Below are 27608 nucleotides of genomic sequence, written 5' to 3' on the forward strand. Positions count from 1 at the left end.
AAAACAACATATCACATTTTTTGCCAGTCTGACAAAAAATAGGCATGATTTTGATTCATTCACGCCAGACGGCTATTGTTGCACCAGCGCCCCTCACTAAATAGTCAGGTGTTGCATGTAAGTCACTGGCTTTGCGATCTGGAACCAGGACCTCACTCGTCAGCCTCAGTGTATTCCTTTCGTTAGGGGACAGGGAATGGTCCCTGATGCCCAGAGGCCCTGTCCCCGCCGGCGCTGTACAGGCAGGGCGGAGACACCTTAGAGAATGTTGGCGGATATCTCCACATGGGAAGCACGGCAATTTTACAGGCTCTATTCAATTACTAGTCATTTTTACTTTGCTTTTTCTCTAAGCAGACTTAACACTAGAGTTTATTTTGCATATAAAAAAATCTCATTTATTAGAATGTCTGAGATGATTAGGACCACGGACTCCTTAGCCTGACGCTGGGCACACTTATTAAATGCGGAGTACTGGGCAAGTTACGATACTTAACTGCTTTGTGCCTGTTTTTGAGGTAGGACAGAACCTGCCTTGCAGGCATGTTGGAACACTCACATGAGTTGCTTATGTGCTCCGTCCAGACACTAAGCACCTGGCACTAAGAAAGCACTCTAAGGAGTTATAGCTGGTGTTAGTGTTGTTAGCAATGATCTCTAGACAAGTGGTTCTCAGCTGGTTGTGGGTTTTGCCCACAGGAAGATACTGGCGATGTCTGGAGACATTCTGGGTCATCACACTGGCACACAGAGGCTAGAAGCCAGGGTTACCGCTGAACACCCAACAGTGCACAGAACAGCTCTTCACAGCAAAGAATCATCCAACGCAAAATACCAATGGTGCCGAGACTGAGAAATCCTGCTCTAGGCTCTTCTACTTTAGATGAGGAAATGCACATCACAGAGATAAAGCAGTCTTTCTAGTTAAAGCTGGGATGCAAATTTTCATTTGCTGTTCTCAGTAGGTTTCCATTTTGTGGGAAAGACAAAGACAATGCCCTCTGAAAGTCAAAGAATGAACAAAAGTCACTCCCAAAGGCAGGCCCAGTAAAAAATGTGCTAGGCATGAGGGCATGAGGGCATGAGGGCATGAGGGTAGGACTCAGGGAGCAGCAAATGCAGCTGCAGGGCCAAATCCTGCTGCTTGTTTTTGTAAACGAAGTTATCAGAACACAATCCTGCTCATTTGTTTACGTATAGTCTATGGCAGCTTCTGCATTATAGTGGCAACAAAAACTATATGAACAGATGCAAAAGAGACCGCGGGACCTGCCAAACCCAAAATATTTACTACCTGGCCCTTGACAGAAGAAGTTTGCTGACCTCTTCTACATAAGAAACCACTTCAAACATCCCTTGTGAGTTACAACATAGATGGTGTTTTTAAAAAATTAAGTTCAAACAATATCTGGTTGGATGTGAAGGAAAACAACATGCTCACAACACGTGACTGCGTGTGGCCAGGACACCTATACTTACCCGTATTCCGTCTTCGAGTAATGGTTAGCTCGTTCCAAACACGTGATTAAATCTGTCGTAAAGATAATTGTAATTAGCAGGCTGAATGGAAGTTAGGATACTTGTGCTTGAAAGATTTCTTTTAAAATAAAAAAGACGATTTTTAAAAAGCATTTATTCATTATCTAGCTATGTACATTTTTCTGTTTGAAAATCAATCAAAACTGAGCATAATGCCCTCGGAATTCAACAGTTCCCTTCATTTCTCTTTTCCACCCTCCACAGTGGTGTTTCGGGGGTTGTCCAGTGAGCGACAACAGAAACTATTTCCAATGTAAAAAGCAACCATGGGTAGTTACTCTCCGCTCTATGCCTACAAAGATCATGTGTCTGACCTCCCTTGGCAGAAGGCAAACAGTTTTAAAGCCCAAAGTGGTTCATAGAGAAGGCTCAGGAACATTGTAATTTAACAATTTAGCTAGTAGAGCAACCCAAGAACCACATGTTTACCAAGAGCACACAAGCCTTTTCCCTTCCATCATTAAGGACCAAGGGCTTAAAAAGAGGATGCTGTCTGGGCATGAACCAACGGAGATGCGAAGATACCATAGAGTTTGATACATTTACGTCAACCTAGTATAGTTTCCAAAATATTCCACCCTTGCTGCGATAGTTCTTTCTTTCCTTAATCTTTCCAATAGTTCTTAGGGAGCAACGTATGGTGAACACTGGCCGAGCTGGGGCCTGTTGGGACTGGTGAGATTTCCCTGGCTGAGTGGGAAATGAACAGTACCCCCTTCCCAGAGTACTTCTGCCAGGCAGGAGTGAAAGCAGAAACTCTGGGCACTTCTGTGCCTAGGCAGACAGAGAGTAGACTGCACAGTAATTCCTCTGGGGAACAAGAGGCTTGGACAGAGCCCATCTGCATGGTTAGGGGACTCTGCTAGTGACTACATCCTGCTCAGACTCACATGCCACCATGCTGGTGCACTGTGTGTGTGCGTTGTGGGAACTGGATAAAAGGCTTGTCCTGTGCTAAGAAACAGGTGGGTGAAGGACTACAGAGAATAGCTGGACCTTAGAAGGTCAAGCCAGAGCCCCAAGGGTGGTCCACCCGAAGTTACTAGGAAAATGAGATCAACTCTCTTCCACATAGGTCAGCGGCTCAATCTAACGTTCCACAAAAGCATTCAGTTCAGATCTAACTACTTACAGAGGCATTGCATTCCTTCCTTCCTTCCCATCTTAATTCTGTATGTGAGGTTATCATGCCTAGAGATAGTGACAAGTAGCAAGAGGAATTCTCAGACAAAGGTTTACAGATTTGTGTTGATTCTTCTGCTATACCTGGATGGTCACTGCTGGCATAGGTCAGCAAAAAGCCCCGCCCAGAAGTGTGGGATCCACTCACAAAGTGAACAGTGACTTCACTTGAGTTCAGCAAGAGTACTTTGGGAACATTCATACTTCCACAATATGGTCCTATAAACAAAGCACATTTTTGGCACATTTTAAAATTTAGCACAAGGAATTGGTATAGGGCATTTTTTTCTCTTAAAGGTCAAATATACCAGACAACACATACATAAGACTGTAATCATCACTCTACTTGAATTTTGGTTAATCCTGAGACTGACAGTGAACCTGATTATATGGACAAGCCAGTGGGGAAAGTGGCTAACTCTGGATAAGTAACAGGCTAGAACTAGTTAATTGTGAACTAGCCAAGAGAGAGGTTTTGGGTTTTGTAAAAATAAGACCAACAAAGTCCAAATATATTAGGTAGTGAAGAAAATGTTATCACAAAAGCGGTATTTGAGGGGCCTTCTAACTTTGCTTAAAGTACTGTTTCAACGTTTGTGTCCCTCAAATGCATACACCGAATTCTAGTGCCGCCACGTGACAGTATCAGGAGGCAGGCCCTTTGGGAGGGGCGTAGGGTGCGAGGGTGGAGCCTCCTGAAATGAGTGCCTTTATAGGGAGGCCCCAGAGAGCCTGCTTGCCCCTTACCACTGCGAAGACTGTGGACCAGGAAGTGGGCCCTAACCAGCCACTGTAGTGATCTGCCAGCACCGTGATCTTGGACTTCCCAGCCTCCAGACTGTGTAAAATAGATGCCTGTTGTTTTTAACTATCCAGTCTGTGGTATTTTGTTACTGACTAAAACAGGTAGTAAAGAAAATGTCATCACAAAAAATATACTCTAGGGGCCTCTTAAATTTGCTCAAAGAAACTGACAAGTTCCCTTTTTTAAAGGAGATTCCAGAATTAAAAGAATGTTTAATGCATGGGAAATATATTCTCATGCAGTTTATAGATTTATCTCTCTCTCACAGTCACTTTTGGTTAACCCATATAATTTATTTTGATTTGTAAAGTTCATAAAAAAGCAGAATAATTTCTAAAGCCTTTTGAAATCCTACAGTAGAAATTATGTAATTAAGAGTATTACATATTGTTTCTAGAATAAGTTGCTTGAAAAGCAATAGGGAGCTCAATGAATTTTCAAAGCACAAAGTTAGATTCGAAGCTAAAAAAAAAACCACCTTCCTAAGCCTACTCAAGTTACAAGTTAGTTTGTAAATTGTTATCTTAAGAGTCAGGTATGTATGCAAGACACAATAATTTCTCTGAAAATAGGGATTAGCAAGCAGACTTTGAAGACAGGTATTCTTCATCGACTTTTCCCAAAATAAAATACTATGGGAAGAGTCAACAACAACAACAATGACAGTATCAGCTTCAGGAGGGAGGAGGAAAAGAAAAAGACAACCCTAACTCAGTGTGAATGAAACTGAACACTAGCCAAGACCAACTGAGGGACCAAACTGCTAAAAGATTCAGGTGAGCGTCGTGAACCTAACTAAGCATTCCTTTCCCAATACGAGACATAATTTCTCTTCTGTTCTGTCTTGGTCTCACATTCTGAGATGTGAAAGAGCAAGAGAGAAATGCTGTGTGTTTACCTTCATGCCCCAAATCACTGTTGTTCCCTATTTTTAAATTTCAGCAAAATCCAAATAAAAAAGATCATTTCCCTCTTTAGAGACACTCATCATGTATAATTACTTACATGAGTTCATACTTGCAAATTACTTAGAAGATGACCTGGCACATAATGAGAGCTATATAAGTACTTGTGAAATAAGTAAGGGCATACGTTAAAACAAACAAACAAACAATAAAGTCTGTTTTCCTTTCAGACTGTGTCCTGTGCGGTCAGGAAGTTCTCTACCACTTTACCTCCAGCAGCTCCTACAGTATCTGGCACGTGGTGGCCTTTCCGATACTCTTTGAATTGAAATAAAGTTAAATGTCCTTCCATGTGCAACGGTCTGTTCTTAAAAATCAAACCTGATGATAAAGAGACATAAAATACTTCATTCTGTCATTTTCAAATATCATGAAGAAGTCAGGAGGAGAAGTGTGGAAAAGCAAGAGAGGAAATCATTAGTGTGATGGATACGTGGATTTTTACGAACAGTAATAGCACTCACAAGCAGGGTAGGTAGGCGATTTATACTAAATCCATTTTTGTGTAATAAAGTAGAATGATAAGTATTTTTGCCAAATTAAAGTGAGTTGGATTACTGTGCTTGACTTTTGCAACTTATTCTGTTTGTTTACATACGTTTGAAATTTCTTTGTTCTTTGCACAGATAAGTGAAGATACTTGTTTTACAAAGCTAAGAATAAAAATGAAATCATTAGTAAATTGTTGCTATTAATAAATCAAAACAATTTTTTAGATTTTATTTATTTATCTTTAGAGGGGAAGGAGAGAGGGAGAGAAATATCAATGTATGGTTGCCTTTCATGTGTCCCCTGCTGAGAACTGGCCTGCAACCCAGGCATGTGCCCTGACTGGGAATCAAACTGCAGTTGTTTGGTTCATAGGCCCACGCTCAATCCACTGAGCTACACCAGCCAGGGCTCAAACTATTTTCTTAACCACACATATCTTTTCCTAGAGGAAATAAAAACATATGTACTCCTCTCCAAATGGTGATGATACTAATCTCTCCTTTAATTTCTATGGCATCCCAGTAAGTTTTAATAAAAAACAATGAGGTAAACAAGTCTAAATTAAGTATCACTGAGAACTTGTTTGAATTTCTTTTTTAGTTAAAATCTATTTGACATATAACATTGTGTGAAATTTAAGGTGTAAAACATATTCATTAAACATTTATATATTTTAATATGATCATCACTGTAGGAATGATTAGCACCTCAACCATGTTACATAATTATCATTTCTTTGTGTGGTTGGAATAATTAAGTTCTAGGCTCTTAGGAAGCTCTATGGTTACAACACAACACTGTTTTCTACACTCCCTGCACTGTGCATTACGTCCCTAGGCTAGGGCTTATTTACTACTCGTAGCAAGCTTGTGCCCTTCAACTACATCTGTCTTACCCCGCAACCCCTCATCCCCCGGGGACCACTATTTTATACTCCTTTATATTAGTGTGGCTTTTCTAGATCCACATATGTGATATCACACATATGACTTGCTCTGTCTGATCTCACTTAGTATAGTAGGCTCAAGGTTCATCCATGTTCTTGCAAATAGCATGTCCTTCTTTCTCATGGCTAAATAATTAGATAAATTTTTACAGTTTTGTGGTAGTGAAAGGAAAGGTTGCAACATCGTGTGTATTTTACACAAACAGATAAGTGTGTATGTCATTATACTAAACAATACAATATACTGGTACAATACAAATAATTTTCTAGGTCAAAAAACACATAAATATTGTAAAACTCTATAATTTGGTTGCATCCTCCCAAATTCATGACAGGCACGCAAATATTTCTGGAAGAAGTTAAAAGAAAGAAAAAGTAAGCACACACGTTCTTCTAATCACCCTCACCCCAGGGGCACAAATCCCTGTCACATTCTTGTCAATATGCTGCCAAAATGTTACTGCATCCTAGAGTGAATGGGACATATGCACCCTCTCTGTACAGATTCCACCAACGGTACCATCATCACAACAGAAGGAGGCAGTTTCAGCCCAGGGTGGGGACAGAAGTTAAGTAATGGCTGCTCTATTGTCTATGGCAAAAGCAAAACCCAAACAGAACAAAATCCCAATCACTGCCCATCTGAAAGTCGGACCAAGATTCCTTTCCACAGACTGGAAGGCAATAATTGCATTCCTAGAGTTAAAAGGGAGAAAGATGAAAATAGAAAAATCTGAGTGTCAGTGAGAGGGAAGAGTAATTCACGGGAACCCCGGAAGGACCCTGTCGGTGTGTCCTAAGCAATGTTCTCAGTTTCCAGCCAGACTCCTTGAGGATGATCTTCTCTTATGAAAACCTTTCTACATCCACTCCTGCCCAAATGATATAGTTTACCATTAGTCCTCTCCATCCTGACTTTTGAAAAAGGGCTTATACCTGCACTTAAACTTTCCCAAAGACAGTGTCACTGGAAACCCAAATGAGAGCTTGGTGACTTCTAACTGTGACCACGGATCTGGTCGCCATCCTGAGCGGTGTTCCTGGGTTGGTCAACCTGCCTCAGTTCACAGTCAGGCTGCACCCCAGCCCTTCTTGAGGGCATCTTAAGAACTTTAGCAGACCTAAAAGTATGACTCACAGTTCTGCTTCACTACTGCTGGTGCTATGTTATATAGAACTTGGACTTGTGGTCTAAGTTGCACGGTCCCAGATTCCCTCAGACTGGGGCATAGCAGAAAGGCACTTCATCAAGTAGGCAGAAAAATCAAGAGAAACAAATACTTCGACCTTTTGTGGGATGTAATTGTAGGCCCGGATTGTGGGAAGAGCTACCAATGATTCCAAACGGAATAGCACTGTGGCATCTGGCACCTGACGTGAGGCCAAGGCCTAGCAGACAATGGACTGATTTCTTTGACAAAAGGAATAAAGGGCCAGGAGCCACAGCAATGAACACAGCAGGCCGGTTCCTCTCAACACGTCCCTTGTCTGGGCCCACTGTTCCGTGTGCAGCGGAGAGGGGAAACCCTTTCTCTTCCCATGTGTGAATAAAAGAAACCGTCCACCAAGGAAGAAGGACCTTTTGCCCGGAAGTAAGCTTGGAGCCCTCTCGCTTCTCTGGCAATTGAAAAATCCAGGCAGCAATTTCTAATACCACTCAGTTCTCTTACATGGATTGTGAGCCTAAGTCTCTACTGGGGGTGTCCGACCTTTTAGCATCTCTACACCACACTGGAAGAAGAGTTGTCTTGGGCCACACATTAACTACATTGCAACACGTAATCACAAAAAAGTCTCATCATGCTTTAAGTAAATTTACGATTTTGTGTTGGGCTGCATTCATAGGCACATCCTGGGCCACATGTGGCTGGCAGGCCACAGGTCGGACACCCCTGGGCATCGCAGGCAGTCATAGCTTGGTTAATAACTGTTCCAAGTCACTTCAGGTATGTCTATGCTTCTGAGCTTGAAACTGATGAAACTAAGTCACCGGTATTGCTTCATCTGTGAAAGGGATGTGTTTCAAAAACGGATGCAAACTGTTAAAAAGGGAGAGAGCCCCCCCTGCATAACCACTCTCTCAGTGGCGAAAAACCCAGAGACGAAATGAAAACCTAACTCCTGCGAGGTTTGTCATAAATCAAACAACAAAAAATCCCCCTGAATACCTTCATTAACTGTATGAGCAGCTTCCAACACATTTAATTTCTTATGACAAATAAAACATGCCCATGAGCCTAAGTGACGTTCCCAGGGAGGGCCACACATGTGCCAGCCACGTGGCACGCGATCAGCTGCCAGGCCAGTGGTACCCAGCACGGCCCAGATCTGGTTTCGGAGGCGTGCTCCTGAAACAGTCTCCAGAAATGCTGAAGCTGCAAATGCCGTCTTCCACTTTGTTTTCACTGCAGTCAAATGGCAGGGTTTGTCCTTGCTGGCTAATTGCAGTAGTGTCATTGTACAAAATTACTGAACTTTCAGGGCCATTTTCTTTGAAAAGGAAGGTAATTAACATAAAAAAGGGATATTCCTGGACTGTGCCATTAAAACCATAGTCACGTAAGAATGTAAGTGGTATCCCTGGAGAGTTTTGGTCTCCAGTTCCCAGACAAAAATCAGTGACAGGTGATGAATGAACCAGGCGGGTTCCTAGACAAAGGTGTGGCTTTCCTTGGGGCTAAGGCACTTGGAGCAGCGCCTTAACACTGGAGCTCACAACCCACCCAGGCCATTACTTCTCTCTCAACAAAAGAGGGTAATCACTGAAACTGAATCACAGTGCAGTCTCCAGGGGAGTGTCTGGGGAAAGAAGGAGGAGGAGGCTGATACCTTTTTCTCCTTGAGGTTCATGATTACATTAATAAGATGTCCGGTGTGGAACATTCTGGCTGCTAGAAAGGTTTCTATAAGTTTAAAATTCTTCTGAATTCTATCTTGGCACAAAAGGCAAAGCAAAACAGAACAGAGTAGTCCTTCTCAAGGACTTCCACCATAGCCCTCATCGGAGAGAAAAATGCAGTTCTGGAGTGTCTGAGGCCCAAAACAACTTGCCATATGAGCTGGCAACTTCTTTAGAGGTTTCTGTTTCCTCTTTAAAAGTTACAAGAATTTTGCATTCTCTGTCATCTGCGGACGGAGAATGGCAGAGGAAGACTTGTAAACTAGAAGCTGCCAATCTTGGGTTTTTCTCTATTTGGAATTAAAAAGAAATCAGCAGACAAGGCATAATGATTGGGTCTTATTACAGTATGCCAGCTCTATATTTTTCTAAAATACTGTCATAGAAATCTTGTTGCCATTGTGAAGCAAAACACTTAGTATTATTTCCTACTTTTCCCATTTTTCTTGTTTCTAGTGTAATATAAATATTAACAGTTGATTTCATATGGCTGTAATTCTATGTCTATGAACAATGGTTAAAAAATATTGCGGGTGGATGTGGAAGTACAGGAAATGTAAGAGAACAATTCGGGAACTTCCTGGTTTTCCTATAGTGCAAATCATTTAGTAGAACACAACTATTGAGTAATTTCACTAACCACAATTAGTTTCACTGGCCATGATGCCTCTTTAAGCATTTTGACTAAGTATTTTTGAATCATTTATACTGATAAATGATTCAACCATGCAATGATTTTGCATGGGAGTGATTTCTCAGAAACCCACTTTATTTCTAGAATACTCCCCTGGGGAAGGCTCTCAGGAGTTTCGACTTCCTTCAGCAAATAACAGCCAAAGAGTACAGCCCACAATGCACACACAAGCCCCTGATCAGACGGTTTTTGCCAAATCTGGAAGGCACAGTGCTGAAGAGCAGGTCTCTGAAGTCAAATGCCCAAACTTGAATCCCAGATCTGGTTAAGGGATCATAAGCATGTTACTTGACCTTTTAAGCTTCAATTTCCTTATGTGTGGATGTCGCAGACAGGCCCTCTCTCAGAGGACTACTATATGGATAAATGAGTTAGTAACTCTAAGGACTAAACCCAACATACAGTAGTATATAGTTGAATGCTCAATTGCAGGCACCTTCTACATTATTTTATAGTCTTTTCTATATAATTAATCAGTCCTAAAATTTTGTATAAATCAAGTCTTTCTTTCAATGAAGTCAGGATGTTTATAGAGGAATCTTACTATAAATCTCTCTACCGTGTGAATAAAATAACTTATCTTTTGATCCAGATTTTTAAATATGTCTGCCAAAATCAAGTGATATGTGATCTGATTTGTGCAAAGTTAATTGAGCATTTTTAATTACAAGACTGTGCTAAGCAATAAGGGACAGTAAAAAGATTCCTTGCTCAAGGAACCTCTTATCTTGATAGAGAAGCTAAGATAATTGTCTCAGCCTGAGACTGGTGCACTACTGAAGCCTTAGAAAAACAACATGAGCCACAAAGAGGCAGTGGCTAGAGTTGACGGACATCAGAGAAAGTTCTAGATTGGGTAGCATTGGACCTGGCTTGCCTTTACTCTGTGTGTGTGCGTGTGTGTTCATGCGTGTCTGTTAGAAGGGGCAGAAAGGCAGGGAAAGGAAGAAAGAGACACACAGAGGTACATCAACAAGTGCCCCAGGGCATGGAACTGTGTGACCTGTTCAGGAAAAGGTGCAGAGCTGAGCAGACTCAAGAGATGGAGCAGAGGTGCGGGTGGGGAAGAGAATGAGCAAGTTTGTACAGCAGGCTAACAAGTTTCTGCAGACAATGGGGCATAATAATGTTAAAATAAGGAAAGAAATTATGAAAACAATATTTAACAAGGTCACCTCCGATGGCCTGGAGGGAATGGGCACAGGCAAAAGAGCGGGGAAAGTCAGGAGGCATTTAAAATAAGGAATAAATGCAAAGACAGACTGGCAGTGGCAGTGAAAATAAAGAAAATCCAGGCTGAACATACCACAGGCTTAGAGACTTGTGTGTTTTTTGTTCTCATTTCATGAGACTGAAAGGAGAAAATCTGTACCTGGAGCTAGTTCCGGTTTACGGGACCCCTCCCACAGGCTTGGAGTGGTCTGGGCAAACTGAGGCCACTGGGGCTGCCCCAGGAGGAGTGGGGGAGGATTTGCAGCTGCAGCTCAGCCTTGGCTTGGTGGAACGGGACTGCTCAGGGTACTAAGAGGGGGCCGCCGTGTTCTCTGCTCTTAGATACCTGAGATAAAGACAACTCCGGAGGCGGATAGGAAGAGGAGGAGGGAGAGGAGAGGAGGGGAGGGCTGATGGTGATGCGGGCACATACTGTGTGCTTATTATGAGTCAAGCAGGCGTCATTCTTTTAAGACCTTAGATTATCTATCTATCTACCTATCTATCTATCTATCCATCTGTCTATCTATCATTTATGCTGAAATCACTCAAATGTGGTATATACTATTATTTTGCCCATTTTTAAGATGAGGAAATAGAGATACAGAAAGACTTAAATGTTTGCTCGGGGTCAAGAATTTAAAATAAGCACCAAGGCAGGAAGTTGAAAACAGGCAGTCTAATTCCAGAGTCTACACATTTAAGCACAAATAAAAGAAAAAATCTAGGCTGAAACTGTTCATCTCAATCCATTTTGAAGGCCTGCCTGGTTTCACTGGTTCACAGACGACCTGGGTGGGGAAGTCTGGAAGACTCCGTCAGAACAAGGGTTTTCCAGACCCTGAGAAACCAGGTACCTGGTTCCCACCAAGACTCCTCCAGCAGGTTTTCAGGGGACTCGGGAACAACCCTAAACTCTGACCACCAGGGGAAGAGCAACTTTCAGGTGAAAACTGGGATCCAAAATATTTTAAAAGATCAGGAAAACAGAAATGACATTTCCTCTGGAGTCCCAGGTAGCAATGGTGGCAGAAATAAAGCCCTGAGTACACTCCAATCTCTCTGTCCTCATGGTCAGTAAGACTGGAGGTGGAACCTAACAGTCAAAGTGACAGCGTCACTAAAAAGTTCAGTAAATTGATCTTCAGTATGAGTTCACAGACTTTCCTATTCAGTGTCATAAATAGAAGTGTTACTTTTTTCATATTTTAAAGACAGTGTATTGGAATGACACAGTGCCTAGATTAGCACCTATTTTTCCCCAAACTAAAGATATTTTATATAACTGAGTTTTCTATAACTCAGCTGAATCTCAGCACCAAAGCAGCCATCTGAACTGCACTATACAACACTTTAAATTTAAAGAAATGTTATTTAAATAAACCCCTTGTCTAAATCTTCAAATTCCAGGCTTCAAAGGGAATTTGTCCCACCCTAGAAGAGCTCTAGCTGCCTGGGTCAAGTATCTGTGGCCTCACATGTCCAAATATAAGATGAGCTTTTTTCCCAAAACTGTCCTCTGAAAACAAGGTGTCATCTGATACCTGAGTCCTTTCAAAGTCTCCCACTGCACTGACCTGTCAGAACACCAGAGAACTGTTTGGGAAAGTCACTGACAATAACCTCCAGGAGAGCAGTTTGAATCCAAGACGGAGTCCGCCTGGCACAGGCAGGGGAGAGGCAGGTGAAGATGCATATTGCCAAGTTAGTCCTTATTCCTGGGGGGATATGTGACCTCACAGTTCCTAGTGTTGGACATGAATGTAAGCAAGACTTCTAGAGATCACTTTAAAAAGTAATCATGCTATGTTTGCTAAAAATGTACAATCTGAATATAATCATGAGGGCACATCCAACTAACCCGAATCAGCTGACATTTCCACAAAACAACTGGCCAGCACTCTGTACAACTGCACCGGAGACAAAGAACGATTAAGGACTTGTCTCCGATTAGAGGAGACTGAGGAGCTGTGACGAAGAAATGCTTCGTGATCTTGAATTGGATCCGACACAAGAAAAGCGACATTAGTGTTTCTTTTGAACGGGGGCTCACTTACTTCAATTACTTTGTCTCAAGCAAAACCTCAGCAATCCCTTAGTTACAGTAAAAGCAACCTCTACTAAGCAAAGTATGGCACTCAACAGTTTTTTTTTGGCCAGGATATTAGCACACATGATCCTGAAAATTAGTATGCATATTTCATAACCAAAATTTTGTATAAGTTTACAAGTAAGATTTGCTTTTAAAAATATCTTTAAAAACTTGTTTTCTAATATAAACAAGTTTTTCTAATGTAAGGTTGATACACTTTATCAACTGTGCTGTTTGCTAGCTGTTTTCAAGGGTATTTCAAAAGGGAGAGTTTGTGTCTTCACTTAGCCATGGATGTGCAAGTACCTTATTCTAACTGATGCCGGAATCCGAAATATCAGCCACAATTATAACACACAACAAACAGAACAATAAGAACCCCATCTTGTATGTATTAGGCCTTTTAACATCAACGTGTGCATATTATGCTTGGTTACTGAGGACGCTGGTGTGGGCACACTGCTTACAGTGCATTTTGCTACCGCCAATGTGGACCATGGAAAGCACCCAAAGTGGATGAACCAAACGTTTCAAACCACGGGCATGGGGGAGAACCACGAGAAAAGAACTGCACAGAGAGTAAAACCGTAAGGCCCCAGCACGTTCACAGCGGGCGATGCAGTCACATTCCCAGCGGGTCCACTGCTGGCAGCGCTTGCCAGCTCTAATGCCAGAAAGCATTCCTCTTTTTCAAAACAGTAACTGCATGTTCGAAAGTCTGATAGTGTTGAGTTTTAAAATCTTTTGGCTGTGGGTTTTAGCAATTAATTAACTAAAGGAATAAACTGAGCTGCATAAACTCAAACTATTCAGCTGTTTTAGCCACACATGCCATGGTCAGAGCCGTCAAATAGCAGAATCTCAGGAGGTTCCCCAGGACGTAAGAACTCCTCTGCAGCATTTCCACGGCCCCTGCCCTCTGCCACCAGCCCAGGAAACAGTGCAGTGGGTCCCTGGGACGCTGTGCTGACACCAGGCCCTCCCTCCACAGTCAGGCCAGGGTCAGTGGCCACACCAGTTGTAGGGGGGGGCCTCCCACCCTCCCACAGAGCTTGGCAACAGCCCCAGGAATGCCCACTCCCTGAGCTCGGGCGCAGGGCCACAAAGCACTTCTGCCTCCTCCTCCTCCTTCCCTGTGGGTGCCTGCTCTTCTTGGGAAAGCTCAAGCTGACCAGAGAACTATTTTAACTGTGTTAAAATATATGTCTAGCTCGTGGTTTTGGTCCAAGGAAATCTATTTGTTTTATCTTAAGAAACATATGTTCATTAAAGAAAGAATTGAAAGTAGACAGAAGATATAATACCCACTGCTAAACCTTTTAAAGTCCTACTTAGTATTTTGCTATCACTATATTCTGACTTATTTTACTCAAAGTCTTTTCTATCATTATAAATTACTACATACTCATATTTTACCTAACAATATATCATAAGTAGCTTTCTAGGTTAATAGTCTTTTAAGCAAATAGCTATTTAATATTCCAAATAACTATAACTTGGTTTACTTAGCTGGTTCCTCGTCATTGAACTTGTTGGTTTACTTTTAAAATCATCTATTCTCTGAATATCTACTATAATCAAGTCACTGGATTAAATATTATAAATACTACACATATATGGATAAGTGACTACTCCAAGAATACTCCTCAAAACTACAAAAGACACAAACATATACATGCAACACATATGATATATGCATTTGTAAACTTGCTACGTGTCCTAAGCTATTTAATCCTTTTAAAACATGCTTATAGGACTGAAACATCCTGATTTCCTTTTCATGTAGTCCTGTTATTGCTAACTTCTGTTATTCTTCTCTGCTGGATTTGCCTTAGCATGACGGATCAGAAAATCTTTAAAATAGCCACAGGAGAAACGCTGAGCATTTTTACCTTAAAAGCACGTTCAAAATATTAACTACACTTGCGTTTTAAACAAAATGGCCACATGATGTAATATCGGGCTAGTCACCTGCAAAAGGCAATAATTTGTTGTGGTTTTCTCTGGGTGGTGGAACCCAGGGAGGGAAGGAGACATCTGGGAACAGAGGTCTCGGAGCCTCGGAGGCAGACCTACATCTCCCTTTCAGCCTTATCAGGCTGCGTAATGTTTGGAATTTTCCTTAAATGTCACTGTGACGCAGCTTTGTGCAAAGGAGTTAATATTTACCTTGCAGGGTGGATGTAAGGATGCCAGAAAAATCTACCTAAAGGCCAAGCTTGCACCTAGCATATTTATTTCTACAATGAGTGCATACTTGTCTTTAAGAGACAGACAGAACTGTATATAGAAAAAAATTTAAAGATAAGAATTAATTTACCTGGCTTTATTGCTACAAGGTAATTTTAATTCATTACTCATTTCATAGTGAAGGGTTGAAGTACTGAAAACTCAGCAGTCTGGAAATGTAGAGAACCGTGCCCCGAGGCTGACCGTGACCACCCGAGCTCCTAATATGTAGTTAATTCCACGCTTTTCCTCCTTTTTGTATATTTGTGAATATATATCAAAGATGATAAAGTCAATTCCCAGTGTGGGGAAGCCAGGCCGGGTCTGGCTTGGCTGCTTTGGGAAGGTCTGCTCCCCTTTCTAGTTCTCACCTGGCCTCTGACGGAGAGGTAAGTACACGATCCCTCCGCTGCTCCGTCCGCCAGAGGAACTAACTCCTCACCCGTCCGGAAGGCAGATGCTCGCCCAGACACACCGGCGCAGAGAAGCGGTTCCTGGCCCGGCAGCACCTCGCCTCTCCTTTTACACTGGAGCTCTTACACTCGTCTTCCCTGAACCTGGATGGAATTCCCTGGCTGAGGCGTGATGCCCTGAAGAGCGCCACTGACGTTAACTCGGATTCAATGCCCAGGGGCAACTGCACAGTAAGTGTTCCCAGGGGCCTTATGCACCCTGGAATTTTCATTTTCCCCATTTGGGTCAAACTGCAGTTAAAAAATTGCAGACCATTATACGAAACCAACCATCTTTACTCTGTTAGAGTAACTCAGCCATCATCAAAACAGACAAAACACTACCAGGACTAAATTTTTTTGTATGCCCCCCCATAGGGCCTAGGTGGGTTCAGACCTGTGAATAACCTCAGGCTGGTCTGCACCGCCACCTGGGGAGAGGCACCCGCAAGGACACAGCTGCAGGCGAGCTGTTTCCAAAGCTTTCCGTGTTTGAGAAACTGCCTACAGAATGAGCAGACGGACAGAATTTTACCTAGAACGTGTAATATCTGTGGAGTTGTGTGCAGAGAGAATTTAAGAAAATCTCTAATCTCGAAAGAGCCTCTATATAAGATTTCGCCTTGGTTTTCAAACTGTCTAAAGTCAAGCTCTTTCCTTGGGATTTTCCTTTGGGATCGCAGGTCACTGTTAATGGAGGTCTCAGATGCCAGTGCACTAACAGTACACTCCGGAGTACAAAAAGCTGAACTGCAAAGGGTTATTTTGGAAACTGTCCTTCTCACTTGCTGTTCCCTTACCCAGGACGCTCTGACCCCAGACACATGTGAAGTGAGGTGCACTTCACCTCTGCTCACACGGCCCCTTCGTGAGGAAGCCTCCCTGACCGCGGGCAGCAGCACAGTGTAAATACAGGCTCCCTCTCCCCACGGGGGTCTGTCTTTTCTCACTCTCATTTTCCCCCCTCACTGCCTCTCACATCATGGATGGGCGTGTTTATTTCCCATCCTCCCCTCCCCACCCACGGAAGCTCCATGAAGGAAGGGCTCTGTTTTTTCACTGCGCTGCCCCAACCAGGTCTTCACAGAGCTCCTGAACATGTGATCACCGTTCAATAAACACTTGTCACAGGAATGAATGGACTGTAGATGGCTTAGCCAAATGCCATACATCCCCAATTCTCTTCCCAGCAGGACATAAACTCAAACAAAGCTCCCGAGGCACGCACACCAGGCTAACACTAACATCTCCTCGGATGTCTTTCTTGTAGCTTGTGAAGCAAATGTACCATGTGAGCTACCCCAAAGAGTTTACAAAAAGCAAGCCTCTCTTCTAATGCTCCCAGGCTATTTCCCTAAGAAACAGACAGCCCCCCCCCACCGACCCCGCAAATGGCAAGTGCTTTGATGCACACAGAAATCTAGGTCCCTTTTCTTACCATACTGATTAGAAGTGCTGGTGAAGAGGAGGTAGTCGGAAGCACAGGTGTGGGACTCGATATCCAGGTCTCCTAACTTCAGAATCAGTCTCTTCCCCTTTGGTACTGTGATGGTCTTCTCACAAGTAGTATGATTGGGGTAAGTCCTTGGGTAATTCTTAGATGCCATTGTGCCACTGTCCAGATAGGTCACTGTATGTCCACAGCCACCACCTGTTAAAGCAAGAAAAGGTTTCAGAAGGGAAATTAACTGTTACTGAGAATCGAGAGAGTCCAGTACAATTTCCAACTCACGTATTTTATTCCTTCTTTGAAAAAAATAAAAACTAAAAAATAAGGTTAAATTATTGAATACTATGTATTGTTTCAGGTTATTTCTTCCCTTGTTTCCCAGTTTAACCTTCCGAACACCATCAACCAAAAAGTTGCATATATTACAACAGAAAGTCATTAGCAAGCACACCAGTTAATCATATTATTTTTTTTAATCATCTATCTACCCATCCAAACTTGCACAGTGTGGGCCCTTGGCATTTACAGACTTGCCATTTGTGGTTTTGTCTACTAGCAAGCCAATGCCATGTAAAGATTTGCAGGGAAGCAAATGATATTACTTCAGAGAGTGACCTCGCTGGTTAGGCTGAGAGGACTTCAAGAGCCTGCCATTAGCTGAGGACTGACCATCATTCAACCTTCACATCTCACTTTATGGCGGTCACAGATTTGCTGGTTCCTGCGGGAGCCAGGGGTGTATAATCAGAGAAAGCCAAGAATCTGCTGTATCGAGTGCTTGGCACACACCAGACCCGGTCTGCTGGAGACACGGAAGAGCAGTGGCTGCTTCCCAGAACTCGGAGTGAGATGGCAGGTAGTCGCAGGTTCCGATGACTACATGCTATGGGTCAGAGGCTCACACGGAGGGCTGAAGCCGACAAGAAAGAGTCTCTTTCAGAGGATTTTCACTCCTTCACGAAAACAGCACATTTCTTAAGACTTCCCTGAATAGGAAATGTCGTCAACTGATCAGCCACTGGGCCCAGGACGTTAACGTGACGGGTTAATCACTCAGACGTCTAAGGGCACGAGTGGGTGGGGCTGCAAGGCAATGAGCACACACTGCATTCAGGCTGCAAAACGCCGTGGTTAGTGTGGCTTCCAGAAAAGAAGCATGAATGCCTACCCTTACAGGAAGAGAAGAAAAATAATCTGGAGAAGGAACTCTCTCAGGTGGTAAAACAAGGCCCCTTCACAGCAACCCCAACGAGGGCATACTGCGAAGCTAAAGACCAAAGGCAGCCACCTTCCTTTGCCTGCTTCTTCCCCAAACTAGAGGAGAATTTACCTGTGGGCATCCTTAACCCACTTTCTTTTGGCAGATTAAATGATAATTCAGGCCTGGTCAAAAAAAAAAAAAAAAAGTCTGGCCCTGACCCGTGTGGCTCAGCTGGTTGGGCATCATCCTGCAGAGCGGACTGTTGCCAGTCCGACTCCAGGTCAGGGCACATGCCTGAGTGGTGGGTTCAATCCCAGTCAGAGAGGCAACCAACTGATGTTTCTTTCTCTCTAACTCTCTTCTTCCCTCTCCCCATCCCTAAAAATCAATAAATAAATTATTTAAAAGAATGTCTGGAGGGTGGAGGAGGGAACTCCAGAATCTGCCTTTACTTCAGGAGAAAAGGTATAGGGAAAGGGCCCACCCATCCCCCAGAAATTCCCACACGATCTGGGCAGCCCTGGCCGGGGCGTTGGATTCAGGGAGAGCTGACCTGAAGAAGATGAGGTTAGAGAACACGGGGGAAATGCAGATGGACAGCCAAGATCAAACCACTCTGCAACCTGGGGGTCCAAATGGAAGTTATGGAGTTTACACTGCAGGCAACAGGGACCCACAGACGTTTCCGAGAAGAGGCACAATGAAAGAGGTATTTGAAAAAGTGGGTCAACCTGGTTGGGTAATGACAGGAACTGGAGCGCCAGGAGAATATGGGTCAGAGGAGCAGTAGGAGGGCTGGAAATGAGCTGGCTAAAGGGGGAAGGAAGGAAAAGAAACGCCGGAAGATTCACAAGAAAAGTATCAGCAGCCCCAGGTGTTCACTGATTAGAGTGGGAAAGACAAGAGGGGAAGTAAACACTGCGTGTTGAGTCCAGAAGCGATTGGAGCACTGAGGCCAACTCAGACAGAAAGGGGAGCCCAGACAGCAAGTAGGTTTGGGGCAAAGCCTGTCAATGTGTTTGTTAAATGAGGTGATAGCTATACTTTTCTTGGGTTTCTTGGCAGTAAGCACAAGACTGCTGAGAATTAAATGAAAATTATACCAGAGTGAAGCACATAGTGGAGAAGCACATAATGCCCAGGGTTTTAATTTAAAGTGTGAATTATTTGCCTTCTTTTAAATGCTTTAATTTTTTAAAATTCAATTCATGGTTTCTTTTGAAAGCTGAAAGACATGGTAACCATACCAACAGGCATTCTCACAGGGCTCATGATTGGTGCTTGCCCCTTTAAAAGAGACCAGCACCCTAGGTGCCCACCAGTTCCTGGCCTCTTGTTTTTTGTGACTTTCTGTAGGGAAAAGTCACCTTTGGAGGCATTAATTTGGAGCATTCTGACAGAGCAACACTAGGTAACTAGTGTACAAACAAATGATTGTATATGTAAGTATGCTCAAAAATACCCCTAAGCCACCAAGATATCACCCAGTAAACATTTAAATGTCTATTTTCTTATTACCATAAAATTTTGTAAAATTACCATAAAAACAAGAAAAGAGCAAGTGAAAACTTTTACTAGAAACACAACTAAATATAAAACAAGGAGCAATTATACATGAATCAATCTACACATGATTGCTGTACTCTAAATTTTATTTAAGTGACATGTCATGACAAAGGAAAATCCCAGGATGTCACTTTTATTCAACCCTCTAATTAAATTTCTTTCTAATCATATCCACTCTAAAGCCCAAGAGGAAACTCATTTCATCCTGTGATCCAGGCAGAATGTGGGCAGGTTTAAGGCTAACCCCTCCTGTCTCCCCTGAGTGTGAGGGGCGTGTGCCTCTGGGAAAATGCCCCCTTCCCACAACTATGTAAATGAAACCCTATGATTCTTCGTTCTGCCAAAAAAACCTGAAAGGAACCGCAGTGTCCTAATTTATTAAAAAGCAAACTGTCAACAGAAGTTGAAATTTCACTCTTGCCTATGGAAGTAGATCGATTATTTATGGGGTCTTCTGTGGCAAGCACTCATGTGATAAATTTATTCCAAGGGTATTAACTACATCGAGAATTTTCACCCTATTGTTCTTCCACAGGTTTGGTGATTTCAAAGAATGAGATATAGTTCACAGTGTATTATATAATTGAACATTTCTAAAAGAATAGAGTTTAAATGTCCTCACCACGAAAGAGAAATGGTAATTGCGTGAGGGGTTGGGGGTGTTAGCTAACTCTACAGTGGTAGTACTTTCACATTATATAAGTTTATCAAATCAATACAATGCAGACGTAAACTTATACAATGTTACACAACATTACACAATGTTAAGTCTACAACACAATGTAATGTTGTAGACTTGAACTTACACGATGTTAAACTGACACAATGTAGTACCTTCATATTATATAAATATATCAAATCAATACAATGTAGACTTAAACTTACACAATGTTATAGGTCGGTTATGACATATGAGGGCAGAAAGAACTAGAAATATGCCAAAGGGGAAAGTGGAAATCCACTATGACAAGAAAATGCCTGAAGTATCATGTACTGAATTAGGCAGGTGCACGCGAATGAAAACCAGTGGAGAAGCGCCCTTCCCGTCTTCCCCCCCTGACACTCAGGCAGCTCAATCCCATGGCCTACGTCAACTGAAGATCAAGGACAAGGAGGAAGATAAAAGGAGTTTAAAATCTATCAGTTCCTGTTGCATATTTTCTATATCAATGTCAATATTCCAATTATTATATCACACTATAGATGTTATCACTGCATAGAATTAGGTTAAGGGTACACAGCATCTCTCTGTATTACAACTTCATCTGATCTATACTTATCTCAGAATAAAAGGTTTAATTAAAAATTTTTTACAAAATCTCTCAGTTTGGTTAATTTTCGAAGGGGGTAAAGTAAAGGGGGCAACAATAAAAGGGCTTTTGTTTTCTATTTTATTTTTTATTATTATTATAATTTTTTATTTTTTCTTTTGTATGCATGTTTAAATTTTTTATTGTTGCTCAATTACAGTTGTCCCAATTTTTCCGCTATTACCCTTCCTTGCCCTACCCACCTCCCATCTCCCACATTTAATCCTCCTCTCCCGCCCCCCCCCTTTGTTTTTGTCCATGGGTCCTTTACATAGGTCCCTTGACTTGACCCTTCCCCTTCTTTCACCTATTGTCCCCCTCCCGCTCCCCTCTGGTCACTGTCAGTTTGTTCTCTATTTCCAAGTCTCCGGTTCTATTTTCTTGCTTGTTTGTTTTGTTGATTAGGTTCCACTTACAGGCAAGATCATATGATATACATTTCTATAGTCTTTGTATTTGTTATCCTCTATGTGTCCTCTGTGTCTTCTATATAAATTCTTATAATTGAATATTTATACACATTTGCATCAGAAAGTTAGACCTATATGACAACAATCAATAAAGGAGGCCACTTTTATTCTAAAATCTCTGTTCCAAAAGCATTATCAAAGTTCCTTATATTTGTCTAAAGGAGTGCAGGGCATTGAATCCACAGGGACACCATAGTATATGCCCCAGTCTGCAGACGGGAAAACCAACTGTATATGGCCGTTCCTACGGCTACTGAACTGCTGGTGGATCCCAGACTACAGTTCTCAGAAGTTCTAGCAACAGCTCTAGATTTTTAAAAACTCTTTGCCTCACCTCTTTATTTGATTTTCTAACACATGGGTTTGTGTTTAACCTTGGAAAACCACCCAAACTCCTGCCCTATCAAATCCCCCTTTAGATACTTTCATACCATTTTTCTATCAAAATGAACAGCTCCCTAACACCTGACTCTGGCAGTGGTCTACCAGTCTGGCAGATGGAAAACCACTGGGTGGACATTGAGGGGAAATTTAAAATGGACGCACAGATGTGCCACCATCTAAACTCACAGATGGATCACACAATCACTACAGGTAAGACAAACAGAAGTATGTGTCTCCACAGGCAAAACACACTCTAATGCAGCAACACATAAGAAGAACTATTGCCAAAAAGCAGAATGTATGAAGAAATAATTGACTCAGAGTCTCACCAAGCCTTCAAGTCTACCTTCACTCTACAGGAAATGCAGGGGCTAGGGGCACAAGTTTGTTGACACCATGAGGAAGCCGTGAGCCAAATTCAGGTTGCGACATTCTGGGTGCCAGTGACTCAGGTTTTTCAACCATGAATTGTACATGCAGACATCTGAAAAAGTGTCTATTTTAGACTAAATAAAACTTAAGCACCACAACAACCAAGTGAATCTTGTCGGGATTCTGATTTGAAAAACCTATCTTACAAAACCACTTTTAAAAGGTAATTGAGGTATGAAACAAAATCAGGAAAGTACTATTCACTTTACTGGATGCAATAATGGTATCAAAGTTATCCAAGAAAACGTCTTCTTTTAGGCACGCCCACTAACATATACGTGGGGCTGAAATGACAAGACGTCTGGGATTTGTCTGCAAAACTGAACATCAACAAAAAGGGGAGGGAGCAGAATAAGGGGGAAAGGACGGGGAAGGGTTGATGCTTACTGTAGGTGGATGATAAGGGTTCACACATTTTTTTAATTACAAGGAAAACAAATAAAGGCCAATCTTTAAGGGAAAAAATACAATACTGCTTTTATGCTTTTTATGATTAAGCTCATGCAGTGCTGGGAGGACTGGTGGGCGGTAAACCTCAGTGGTGCGGTAGTTCAAGGTGACAGCTACATTAAACTGCCACCCACGGAACATCAAAGAGGGGAATGTGGAGAGAAGGGGGAAGGAAGAAGCTTTGCCGCAGGGAATGTGTCTACTCTTCAAAAGTGGCTACCACACAATGTTTATCTTTTTCTTCCCTTCAGCTGTAATTTAATGGCCGAAGCATAGGATGACTAAACTATGCACCATTTCCTCCTCCCCTCAGACTGAAAGCTCCCCACTGTGGGGAATCTGAAGGCTGATACCTCCAACGGTAGGCTGAAGTCCTGGGGTTTGCTCAGAGCCATAGCTGGTTTGTGAGACTGAACAACCACATCCTCCAAACAACTTACGAACATAAAACTGGGTGGACGATGTTTAGATTTTGCAAAAAGCTGCAAGTAGAATACTCATTCGTATAATTACTCAAGTAACCTCTATGTACAATTTAAGGGTTTTAATTCTAAACATTTGGGAACAATCTAAATTAGAAAAGAACAGCCAAACTATGATATCTCCAAGAAATGTAACATTAAGAAAAAGTTAAGCTCATGTTTTAGAAGACTATTTAATTTTTTTTCAGAAGTCAAACCTATTTTATGTGGGGCTCAAAGAAATGAAATGGCTTTAGTCATGGAGTCAGTAAGTGGTAGAACTGGGTATGAACTCGGGCTCCAGAGGTCACAGGACAGGCCAGAGAACAGAGGCAAGGTGAGCCAAGTAACAGACTTGGGTGAGGAGCTGGGCCTCTCTGTCCCCTGGTCAGAACCTGGGCAACTTGGCTTTCTGGATGGGGCCATGGCAGGCAATAGAATAGGGAGGACTCTGGAAGTGCAGCTTTTGTAGAAGACCACTTAATTTTAGAACAAAATATAGAGTACACACACACAGATGTAAAGGAAAAACTTTTAAATCATTTACTTCTATAACCTGAAATTATAAGTGATTTTATTTTTTTACAATTATTTTCTAAATTTTCTATAACATGAAACATCACATATAAATAATATAATTAAAAGTGCCAAAGTCACCTAGTGTTCTTTGTAACATTAAAGGCTATTTTCAGCATTAGTTTTAAGGTATAGACTGGAAGAACTCTCTATAAACAAATACACCCAAGTTGTCACTAAAAACTCACTCCCAAGACAGCCAGGGTCTTGGTGCAATGCGGTTTCCATTTGAAGCTGTTCACAGTCAAGGGGAGAGGTACGTCATTCCTGAGGGTAAAGTGACAGATCCCAAAACAGATATGGGCTCAGTATCTGTTCTCCAAATAACTTGTATAAATCAATGGATATGATTCTACCTCTCAGGCTTTAACATCAGCTACTTGAGAGGAATGGATATACGAGGTGTTTTTAAAATAAGCTTAAAACAAATCCTAGGTGCTTGTCTACACAAGTCGAACATTTATTTAGTCTACTGTAATTCCACTCACCAAGAAAGAAAAACAATAACTTCCTTAAAAGACTATTTTCTTTTGATAACAAATCATGTTCCATTAACAGAAAAGTGAAATTAAGATATACCCAGTACAGACTAAGCTCTGCAACACCACAGATCATGATTCAGGTGTTAGAAGAACGCTTTTCACTGAATTACACCTGTTTGAAAAGTATTTGAGTAAAGTAAAATAAACAGTGGAAATTATCTTTAAGATTAATTATTAACTATTCTCTAAAATAAAACAGCAGCTTTCATTTTTTTTTACTAAGCCCTATAGTTAGAACACAGATTTTTTATCCCAACCCAAGCAAGCACACATAGATACACATGCATAGATAACAAACAGAAGTCTAATGTTTGACTATTTTTGTTATATCTAATGCACTTTAACATTTCCTATTCTGTTCCATTTTATTTTTTAATTACAAGCAAGCATGCTGGGTGTGCCAACTGAATTGATTTTATTGCCTACTAATAAGCCACAGCCTACAATTTGGGCTACAGTGCCCTCAAATATAATCATTTCTAGAAACATGCTTTTATTACAGTTATATCCTTGCACTTCTAATAATCAAGTTACAACAGGTCTCAGCAGAAACACAATTATCCATGCGTGGGTGTGAGAAAATTTCTTCCCATGTCTAAGATCAAGTGCGCTCTTGATGACTACAATCTTTTCAGCCACAAAGGGGAGCTTGCAGTTATTACAGAGCTCTTTGTCTGATGGTAAGGTGAACAGATTTCTGAAGGTATTACTAATTTCATCATCAGCCAGGCACTCTTAAGAACTTTGCTCTTCTCCATTGACGTTGAACTTTCTTACTTTGTGTGCTGCCTGGACTGGGATGGAAAGACAAGGGCAGGAGGGCCTGAGTGACTGTATAAAAATAACAAGTCATAGGTTATAATGATAAATCTTCAATTATTCAACATCTTCAGTTTTCCTGAAAGGAAAATGAAAACTGTGCTGAAAGATGTTCTAGCTATAGACTAAAACACATGGCCACGTTCTGAAAAAACTGTTTAGAATCTCTTCAAACCTGCTCCTCACCACAAAGAAAACATATGACTAATCATATGACTAATCATCTCATGAAGATAATAGCAATACCTTTGCCTCAACAAATGCAAGGCACTGAAAGGTAAAGTGAAAAGAAACACAAGGGACTTCCTGTCAAAAGTCTGTCCGTGTCAACCCTTAACACAGTGTTTCCTGTCGACCAAAAACACGACTTAAACTAAATCAGTTTGAATGTATGAACACGGGACAAATCATTTCAAGAGGCCCCCTCTGCACCTCACTACATGCTCCGGGGCTGTTTCCATCGGTGTGCAAAGACACCATAATTCTCGTGCTAACATACGAAAGGGACCATGTACACCAAATGGGAAAAAATCTCAAAATCTGGTTTAATGCTACTCTTTAATGTGCTGTCCATAAAACCAGTTAAAACTCTAAAATTTTTGGCCACACTCCAGTCTTGTGATTCCCACAGAAAGGGTTGTGGGTATAGGGGAAGAGAGTTTGCACACCTCTCATTTTTCTAATTTCATAAATTTTTTTATACTTGGGAGGTGACCACAACGATGGTTCTCACACTGGGTTCCCACACAGCCTTGCCCAGTCACGACGCTGTGGCCTTGGGAGAGTCTCTCTACCTCTCCGGGTTTTGACTTGTCATCTGTGACATGGAGACAACGAGAGCACCCAGCTTGCAGGGTCGGCATGAGCACTCAGTGAGATAATGATAGTCAAGGGCTGAGCACATAATAATTCAATACATTTTAATTATTGAATTAAAATATATTCACACAGTAATATATTTTAGCATATCATAATAATTTGATATATTTTAATTGCTATTTTTATTTTAAAATACTACACATGAAAGTATTGAGAATATTGCTTTGAATTAGCCAGCTTCTTCCAAATTCATCAGCCACTGGCTCTGTGAGCTTCAGTTACCCACTTAGCATGTATCAGTTTTCCTTATCTTTAAAATAGCCCACCATACCTGGGTGTAGTAAAGAGGAATGAGTCTGTGTGTTAAGTGCTCTAAATGCTGGAAAGCCTAACTGCAATGAATGCCCTGTTATTTCCCTAGGGCACATGCATTGCTAAGCCAGCATCTCCCAGAGTGGGCACTGTGGACTCCTAAATCCAAAAAGGAGTTTTACAGGAGGTCAAGCCCTCATCTCTAAAAGAGAGTTGGGGTGCAGGCAAGTAAGGTTGCAGAAGCCCACCTTTTTCTGTACCACCAGACATCTCAAAGCCCTTGCAGGGCACAGAGAAGCTTTAGCAGGGGACGCGGTTTGCACTATTCCCAGGGAACTCTTTTCTCAGAGGGCCTTACCAGGGAGTCATGTTCTGTGGGACACACAGGCCAGTTCCTGGGCTAGCCTCTCAAAAGTGGGACCCACAGAGATTCCACAACGGAGCTCCTGAGATTAAAAACTGTACATGGAGAAGTGTACTTTGGCCTTTAGAGTTCTAAGAACAACACTGAAATTGCATTACACGATTCTGATGTTCAAAAGCAAGATTTACCCACTGTTGGTTTTAAGTTACGAGTGTTTGGGATCATTGCAACACATTTGACACATTGGATGAGAGAAGTTTCATAATTTCACAGACGAAAACTTAAGGAAAATAACTTGTTTGTACAGCAAAACCGGTCTAAGACAAATGTTTTATCCCCGTTGAATAGATGCTTAGGATAAGGAAGTCAGAGAAAAGTGGCTGCTGACCTTTCCTCCTAATGCCAGGATGTTGATGTAATGTCCAATCTGTGACTGTGAAGTGGAAGATAAGTGGGAGAAGTCTTTCCTGTCCCTACAGAGTTCTGTATTTCCTAATCTTGGTTCCATGTTAAACGTACATATCACCGTTATTCAGATAAATGTAACTCAATATTGACTTTTCTCTCTGAAGTCCAAAAAATCCAATATAACCAAGTACAGACAAAGTTAACCTGAGTTTTAAAAGTTAAAATGGTAAGCAGTCTCTCTTTCAAACACAAGTGTGTTTTCACTTTCACAAAATACATTTTTCAAAAAATTAATAAGAACAGTTACTGAAATAGGAAAAAAATCATAACATTTTGAGAGATCCTACTAATCCTTAACATTTATCCAAGCATTTATTGTAAAAGGTGACAGATACTACAGAGCATTCTAAGGACTTTACATGATCTTATTTAATCTTCAAGATGATCATATTTGACAGATAACATTAGTTTTCTTTTTAAAATTATAAATATTTCATATGTATGTGTATACATGGGTGGGGGAAAGTGGGTTTACAG

At 41.7% G+C, this 27608-nt stretch overlaps 1 protein-coding gene across 1 annotated transcript in view; it reads right to left on the reverse strand.

The window, feature by feature from the left end:
- The window catches only part of DCBLD1 (discoidin, CUB and LCCL domain containing 1), a 63055-nt gene that overhangs the window by 25477 nt on the left and 9970 nt on the right, over window positions 1–27608 (reverse strand). Inside the window, exons 2-4 of the mRNA XM_037158081.2 lie at window positions 16946–17158; window positions 2806–2940; window positions 1480–1531 (exon numbers count right to left, since the gene is read on the reverse strand). Coding sequence (XP_037013976.2) covers window positions 1480–1531; window positions 2806–2940; window positions 16946–17158 — 400 coding nt within the window. The remainder of the gene's footprint in view (window positions 1–1479; window positions 1532–2805; window positions 2941–16945; window positions 17159–27608) is intronic.

This window comes from Artibeus jamaicensis, unplaced genomic scaffold (assembly GCF_021234435.1).
Source record: "Artibeus jamaicensis isolate MK-2021 breed Jamaican fruit bat unplaced genomic scaffold, CSHL_Jam_final contig_387, whole genome shotgun sequence".
In the NCBI taxonomy this organism is placed as follows: Eukaryota; Metazoa; Chordata; class Mammalia; order Chiroptera; family Phyllostomidae; genus Artibeus; species Artibeus jamaicensis.